General features: G+C 40.3%; 1 protein-coding gene across 1 annotated transcript in view; it reads left to right on the plus strand.

Moving 5' to 3' along the window:
- The first annotated feature begins 4,490 nt into the window (after positions 1–4,490).
- The window catches only part of LOC103254507 (glutamate receptor ionotropic, delta-1-like), an 18,497-nt gene continuing 14,277 nt past the window's right edge, over positions 4,491–8,710 (plus strand). Inside the window, exons 1-2 of the mRNA XM_021709780.1 lie at positions 4,491–4,535; positions 5,637–5,807. Coding sequence (XP_021565455.1) covers positions 4,491–4,535; positions 5,637–5,807 — 216 coding nt within the window. The remainder of the gene's footprint in view (positions 4,536–5,636; positions 5,808–8,710) is intronic.

Below are 8,710 nucleotides of genomic sequence, written 5' to 3' on the forward strand. Positions count from 1 at the left end.
CTGGTGTAGCTATATTAATATCAGACACAATATAAGGCAAGAGACATTACTAGAAATAAAGAGGATATTTACTTCATGATAAAAGTTTTAATTTAGCAAGGAGCTACTATAATTTTAAACTGTGTGCTCCTAATGAAAAAAATCTCAATATGTTTTAAACATAGGCAGGATACAAAGAGAAATGGAAGATTTTCTAATCTGATAGACTTAAAAATAGACTATTAACACCAATAACTGTACATGAAACTTTATACAAAACTGTCCACATGCTAAGCTACAAAGCAAGTCTTTCTACAAAGAAAGAACCAAGTTTAGATGGCTTTATAGTCTAGTTCTACTAAATATTCCAGAATCTGGAAAATATATTTGTGGCATGTGACAAAGGCTTAGTATCTAGAATTTCTTAAAAAGTATCACAAATTAATATGCAAGAGACCCAACCCAATGGAATTTAAACAAAAGCACACTTGCAGGAAATAAATAATATATAAATGTTAGAAGGATACTCAGCCCTATTAAGAATTAGAGCAGTGAAGATAAAAATCTAACAATGTTCCAATTCTTACTCACCAGATAGTCAAATATTAGGAAGTCATACAATACTAGGTGCAGGCAGGGGTGCAAAACACCAGAAACTCCCTTTACCACATATGATTATAAGTTGAACCAACCACTTTGGAAATTTGTTATTGTTTAGTGAATTTGAGCATGCTCATATTCTCTTATCAAGGAATTCTAATCCTATCTATATATTCTAAAGAAATTCTTATTTAAGTACACAAAGATATATAACATAAGAAAAATGTACATGGAATCTTTGTAATAGAAAACAAAGCATTCGAATGGTAATCAATAATAGGGTGAATAAACTGTGGTAAAGTCATACAGTGCAATTGTGCACAGTTTTGAAAATGAATAAGTTAGAGCTGCACCCATTGCCTTGAATAAATCACAAAAATTTAATTCTCAACCAATGGTTTTTAAATGTTGATGAGTATTGGAATTATCTGGAGAGTGCATGGGGAACACTGAGACCTTGCTTGTTGAAGTGGTACAGGGCTTGATATTTGTAATTTGATTAAGTTTTCCAGGTAATTTTGAGGCATAGAAAAGTTTGAGAACCACTGTTTTAAAACACAGTTGCAGGAGACACACATACTGTTTAGCTCACAGAAAGCTAAACAAAATATGTAAGACGAAACTGTATGTTATTTGGGTCACTTACATAAATTGTAGTACGACAAAGGTTATTTCTGAAGAGCAGGAAGGAGTAACCATTTGGAGAGGAGGCATCCAACCAAGATGTGGGTAATATTGTATTTCTCAGTATGCTGAAAGGCACACTGAAATCACTTTATTATTCATATTTAATATATATTATTTTTTGCAATAAGATATATTTCAAAATGTGAACTTAAAAAGTAATAAAAGAGGAAAGGCTTATTTTGAGCCTGGATGCTCCAGTGAGCATCTGGGTATAATGTGGTATTATAAGCTGCTGACTTCTAATAGTGGTGTATACACATTGTCTTGCTTCTTCTGCTCATCAGCAGCACTATGAGAAGGAATGTTTAACCAGGAAAAAGGGAAAGTTTGTTTTCCAAGTGACTGCTTGGATTGCCCTCTGCACCCTTAAGAAGCTCTGGAGCCAGAATTTCCCTCTTATGGTAGTTTAAAGGCTGCCTGGTGTTCAGCAAGGAAGCAGTGTCTGACAGCAGTGAGCAGGAAGTGAGCACTTCCCTATGTATATCACTATGGTACTGGAAGTACCCCAGTAAAGCCAACAGGGCAGGAACAGCATCTGACACATAGCTACTAGAACTGACAGATCACACAGGTTTGAAATTAAGGTGAAGAGAGAGGGGAATCTTTATTGTCCCCAAGAAATAGAGGAAGTTGTTTCTGGGGATTCTTAGATTCTGATATATCTGGATTGGACAATAAAGATAATTCCAGAAGTGCAGGGAGGTGGGCAGGTGTGCATTGGCAGGCAGTGTACATACTTTGACTCAGAGTGAACTTCCTGTCAGGGAGACAGGAAGGTCTGCAATATACCAGCAGATCCTCATTGTGAGGAAGGTTTATGGCAGCTAATGTGTTGTTAGAGAGCTGTGCCAATCCTCCAAAGGGTCCTGGGAGGGCAGATTAAAAAAGAAACAGTCTGCAGACCAGGGCAGCTGGGGCAGGGGATGAGCCCACTTGAAAGGTTTTGGCTGCCTTTGGCTCACTTAGCAACTTGCCCTGAAGGGTCCTGCAGGTTGCTGGGGAAGGTGATGGTTGTGCTTACAGAATGATACTGTGCAAGTATGTAAGCCAGCTCCCTAACAGATTTCCAAAGAAATATGATTTCCAGGTTTCTGCTTGGGGTCTGGTGGAGAGAGCTCAATACCACTGACTCTTTCTCCAAGAAGTTAAGTAAGCAGGGGCGGTTTATTAAAAGGGCTTCGAGGAAAATGGCCTGTTGCTCCTATGATGGCCTCTGCCATCAGGAGAATGTGGGAAAAATGAAAGGTGTGAGACACATCCATTTCCTCTCAAAGGTGTGCTGGATCTGATTCTCCCTTTCATGCATAATTCAAATTATGTTATTCATGATCTCATACTTTTTCTAAATAATAAAAAACATCCCTCCCTAAATCCTTCATATTCTTTCTCCAAGGCAAAGCTAGCTAATTTACTCATTGCTTTTTGTTATAGTCCTATTTTCTGTTAGAGGGAAATGTGATTTCTCTACTTCTGTATCATCTGCTTGGGGCGGGGCCTCAGTCACCAAAGTAGCCAAGAAAAGAGCCAAGTGTGCACACCCAGGCTCAGCTGCATCCTCTGCTCCCCTTCCCAAGGCCCAGCTCTGTTCTGGGTCCATTCTATATGGTAGTCCTGAAATGTGGACATTTTTCAATTTCTCCACCTTTGATTGTCTTTTGGTTGCAATCCAAAACGATCATCTTTCTTTGAACAGACTTTTATCTGAAATACAAAGTTTAGTAATTTAAACCCAAATCCAATATATAATAGCACTTTAATTCTTTTGAGATCCCTGTAATTCAGTGTACTTGGAAACTACTGATCATCTTAAAAGGATACAAACCTTAATTTTTTACTTACTCCTAGATCTAGCATGTGGTTTTAACTAACCAGGCTTCATACACATCAACTTCCTAAGACATTTCCTGAAATACATTGTTTACCATCTGTCTTAGTTGGTTTTGCATTGCTACAAAGAAATACCTGAGGCTGGGTAATTTATAAAGAAAAGAGACTTATTTGGCTCATGGCTCTGCAGGCTGTACAAGAAGCATGACTCCAGCATTTGCTAATGGTGAGGGACTCAGGATGTTTCCAGCCACGGCAGAAGGAGAAGGGGAGCTGGCATATCACATGGCAAGAGAAGGAGCAAGAGAGAAAGGGGAGGGGAGGGGTTTCACTCTCTTTTAAATAACCGACTCTGGTGTGAACTCACATATTACCACAAGGACAGTGTCAAACCATTCATGAGGAATTCACCCCATGACCCAAATATTTCCTACCAGGCCCAGACTCCAGTATTGTTGATCAAATTTCAACATGTGATTTGAAGGTTACAAATATCCAATCTCCACCACCATCTTACACTTAAAAATTCTATATTCTTTTAAAAATAATATTTAAATACTTGCTCACTAATTTCTTACCTCATTAGCACCTTTTATACCATCACAGTGTCATAAAACTAGAATGTGTCATCTGTTAGCAGAAAGATTTAAAGGCTACTTTAAAATATAGTTATTCACAATTAAAATCTTGTCTTGCAAACAACCAATGATTTAGTTACTTCTTAGAGACAGTTCGTGACACACATCTTTTATAAACCTGACTATCCTTCTCTTCCACCACTGAAACCCTTGGTTTATGTAGGTGGTCCCCAACTTATAATGGTTCAACTTATAATTTTCTGACTTTACAATGGTGTGAAAATAATATGCATTTAGTAAAAACTGTATTTCCAGTACCCATAAAACCTTGCTGTTTTTCATTTTCAGTACAGTCTTCAATAAATTTCATGAGATTTTTCAATACTTTATTATAAAATAGGTTTTCTGTTAGATTTAGTGTTCTGAGCATGTTTAAGGTAGGCTAGGCTAAACTATGATGTTCAGTAGGCTAGGAATATTAAATGTATTTTCAATTTATGTTGGGTTTGTTGGAATATAACCACATTATTAAGTCAAGGAGCTTGTGTGCATATTAGTTTCCTTTTTTTTTTTTTTTTTTCCTGGTAGTTCCTGTGTTGTGCCCAGCTATGGAGCCTGGTACTCTGCTCTCTGCCCTCTCTTCCTCTAGTTTTGTTCCTCTCAAATCCTCTCTCCATATCATAGCCAGAAGTTTCAAAAAATGTGAATCTGACCATGATTTATTTGTGCTTAAAAACCTTTCAAAGGCTCCTCATCTTCCTTAGTGTGCATGTTTTAGTGAGGTGTACTGAAGCCCTGTACCCTCATCTGGCACCGAACATGGCTTTAGCCCTGCCTCTAACTTGCTGTCCTGACCCTCCCCAGGTTGGTGAAACCTGTGGCATTTCACACACTCTGCTGCATCCACCCGGAACAGGGTGCCTTCTGTGCCCTCCACCTTCTGCAGCACCGCCCACTCCTCAGCTGCACCCCCTACCCCCAATCCCCCCAAACACTTTATCTAACAAGTTCAACCTCCAGGTTCAGTGTAAGTGCTGATTCCTCACAGAAGCCTCATTCTAGAAAGAGCTCCCTGAGACCTGCTCCCTTTGTTGTTTCTATGCTTGACGGTGCTTGTTTTTAAATGAGATAATAGCAGGATCTACATCACAGCATCCCTAGGGATGTTGTGAGCATGAAATGAACCATGTGTGTAAAGAGCTTAGGGCATGGTCTAATATGGAAAGCACACAAGTTTCCTTAACCCTGGAACACTTGGCATATTTCATCCTATGATACCCATGAAATTTACAGAACAGAATAAGGCCTGATTTGTTCACTATATTCCAAGTGCTTGGTATAGAACAAACTTAAGAGATTTGGGCAGATTTTGTGGAATGAATGAGTGAATGAATGAATGGATACATTTCCAAATTTGTATGAAAATATGTTTATAAAATGAATGTAATTTTGAAAGAATTCAGAGGAGCTCATTGCATTTGGACAAACTATGTCAGAGAAACCCAGTTTTCCCTTCTAAGTCGGGAGGTGACTCCCAAAAGGAAAAGCAAATTTTACATTTGGCTGATGCCTACTATGGCATCTGACAGCATGGTTTCCTTTTTTTATTTCTAATTGATATACTACTTTATTGGAATCATTTTCATTTACAAAAAATTTATTTATTTTAAAGATGTGGGGTACAAGACAGGATTAGGTACATGATACCATAGAAACCAATGCATTGGTGGCTTAGCCTCAGGCCTTTTCTGGCCTTCAGGCAAAATGTTGAATAATCCTATTTACACCTAAGGGATAGAAAGTGTTACCTGTAAATGAGCAACTAATGAACTGTGTGGTCTTGGCCCTATCCCTTAGCCTCTTTTCCATTTGATCTTTAGGCCATTGGCTGAGGCTTCTCCTGATAGGCCTTTGCATGGATAGTTCATGAGTCAATGGTAAGCACAGGTCTGATTATTTTTCTAGGAAATCAGTGATCCAGAGATCCTGGACCTGGTCCACAGTGCCCTTGGCAGGATGACGGTGGTTCGGCAAATCTTCCCATCTGCAAAGGACAATCAGAAATGTATGAGGAACAACCACCGTATCTCCTCCCTGCTCTGTGACCCTCAGGAAGGCTACCTCCAGATGCTACAGGTTAGTGTGCAGCCTTCCCTGCTGAGCTCTCTCCATGAGGGAGTCTCACCCACACCCTTGGCCTGCTGTGGGAGACACTTGGGGGCCTCCTGTTACTCACTGACTTTAATTATTAGAATATCATTTACTGAAATTGAAACCAGTTGACTGGGCAGTATCTCTGAGCGGCATTAGTGGGCAATCATGCCTGTTGTCAGCAGACGGGGCATATTTGCTCACTGGGTGCCTCTGGTATTTAAAAGTTACATGCATAGGGGGTAAAGAGATTTCTGTCTCAGGCCTCTATGATGACTACTTTATGGGGATGAGTTCATCTGGCAGGGCTGGGGATGGAGTCTTCCCCTGGGAAGTCATCATTTCAAACCTGTTTTAGATTCTTTCTTTCTAATACAGACACAGTTCTTGCAAAACAAATTGGGACTGCTTCAGCACATCTGCTGAGTGTTGACGCTTAGGTCACCCAGGATGCTACTGGATGCCCAGAGGAGCAGAAGGAGAAAGAAAGCAGGACTATGACATATCTACCTGTTCCATTTCTTTGAAGGCCAGAGATACCAAATGTTTCTGGTTAGTCCTTCAACCACTAGAGTATGTGCAATCTACATTAGTTTGTCTTGGGGCTTTGGAATAGGATGGGGATCTATGTGTTGGTTGCAAGAGGTTGTTTTCTCTGGATATTTTGGGACCAGCAAGGAAGCAGTGCGGAGAGTGCCTGCTGGTGGCCCCAAATTCATTTCTCCAAAGTGTCGTGCATAAGCCACAGGACAGAAGGACATTACTCCCAACTGGGTTGGTGGAAATTGTCCATGTGATATGCTCATGTGAAATTTGCACATTTAATATGCTCATCATTCAGCACTTGAAACTCATCCTACCTTCTTTACTCAGCCAGGCATGAGGGGTAGAAATCACAGTTTCAGGACACTGTATATACAGACAGCTGTATCTGCCACCTGAGTATCAGCCTCACCCCTTGACATTTTGGTATCACCATATCAAAAATTGCATGTTTTGGGGAAGAGGATTATTGAAATATTAAGGGAGCTGTGGATACGTGTAATTTGCCAAAGCATCCAGTTTGCTCTATAATCTCATATTTGGGGTAGGGGGAGGAAGCATACCTCAACAGATGGTAAACAGGAGATGTTTTGGTTGATGGGAAGACATGGTAGACATTGATTTTAGCTGGAATAACCCCCACTCCACCAGTGCCCACTGTGCCAGAGAGCACATCAGAATGTCTGGGGTCTTTCAAAGGTGGTAGAAGGTAGGCCAAGAGAATGGACCTAACACCTCTTCAGAGCCCATGGACTTGAGAATGTGAAAGACCCTTGATATGAGATTTTACATTTGGGGATGCTGCTGGTCTATTCTGCCATGCTTCTTTGTAGAGTTTTGGAAGAAGTGGTGAAGGCCAAGTCTCTCTCACTGAGCCTCCACGTGGATAGACGAGGTGTTAGACAATGGGACTCAAGCAGTGTATGCCCATTGTCACTCATGCAGGAGGAGAGGGGAATCCATTTACTCTCTGAGGGGTCAGAACCTGTGAAGTTCTTATTCCCTGGAAGGTCTCCTTTGAAGGGCTTCATCTCTCTCCAAACACATGCCATCCTTACCTCATGTCCTCAATCCATTTTTCCAAATCATGGTTAGTTAAACTGCACTCAGCTTACTTGAAGAATAAAGGAGGGGCCGCTTTTTATCGTACAGAAGTGTCAGCTCAGTTTGGGGTCAGGGAGAGGGGAAAGTGCTTCTCATCAAAGTCTGTGATAACTCTGTTGTGGACCAAAGGGTTCTGGTGGGATCTTTGGTTGCACTGAATGCAAAAAATCTGTCCCCCAGAGAACAGAGAGAAATAAAGATTGAAGGTACTGACTGGGGGAATTCAGCTGAGACCACTCAAATGACATGTGCGTGGCTATTCATCATTAAATGAGGTAAATATAGTATAAGGCTAGAATCACTGGGACACTACCTTTCTCTGTTCCCACTGAGACCCAGACATTTTGCAAAGCAAAATTTAAGAGCAACGCCACAACATTCTTATAGTAGTAGAAGTAATAGCAGTGGCAGCAAAACAGGAACCAGATTGCCTGGGTTCAAATCCCAGTAACTTGAGTTATTGGCTAATTTTAAAATTATTATTATTTGCCATTCTGTGCCCCAATTTCCTCCTCTAAAAATTGGATATTAGAATATTATTTATCCCCTAGGGCCATAGTGAAAATTAAATGAGATAACATATGGAGAGCATTCAGTACAGAGCTGAACTGCTAGCAGCAGTACAGGTGGAGTATCCCTAATCTGAAAATCAAAATTCCAAAATGTTCCAAAATCTGAAACTCCATTGAATACAAACATGACACTCAAAGGAAATGCTCATTGGAGCATTTGTATTTTATATTTTTGGATCAGGGATGCTCAACTGGTATAATGCAAATATTCCAAAGTCTGAAAAAAAACCCCATGTCTGAAACTCTTCTGGTCCCAAGCATTTCAGCTAAGGATACTTAACATGTTACTAGCATTACCAAGGAGATGGCCAGATTTGTTCAAAGTTTCCATGGAAAGATTGAATATAGCCTTATTTATTTATTTATTTAGTTATGGTGTGATTCAGTCTACCTGTCTTCCTGAGTGTGTTTTTAAAAAGCATCACTGCCTATGGGAGAGCAGCTTCCATCTGTCTAGCCCCTTATCACAGGCTATGTGCACCAACTTCCTCCACATCATTCCTACTGGCACTCGATTATAGCTGCTTTGGTTGGGAGGAGAGAGTCTGTGTCTTTTAGACCCATTTGGGTCTTCATACAAGACCCTGCTCATTGCTTGCCCTCCACAAGAATTCACAGTGTGGATTTGTTAAGATTGCAGGTCTTTTTTTTTTTTTTTTGAGTTGGAGT

This window comes from Carlito syrichta, unplaced genomic scaffold (genome assembly GCF_000164805.1).
Source record: "Carlito syrichta isolate Samal-C Ts95f unplaced genomic scaffold, Tarsius_syrichta-2.0.1 Scaffold282758, whole genome shotgun sequence".
NCBI classification, from domain to species: domain Eukaryota; kingdom Metazoa; phylum Chordata; class Mammalia; order Primates; family Tarsiidae; genus Carlito; species Carlito syrichta.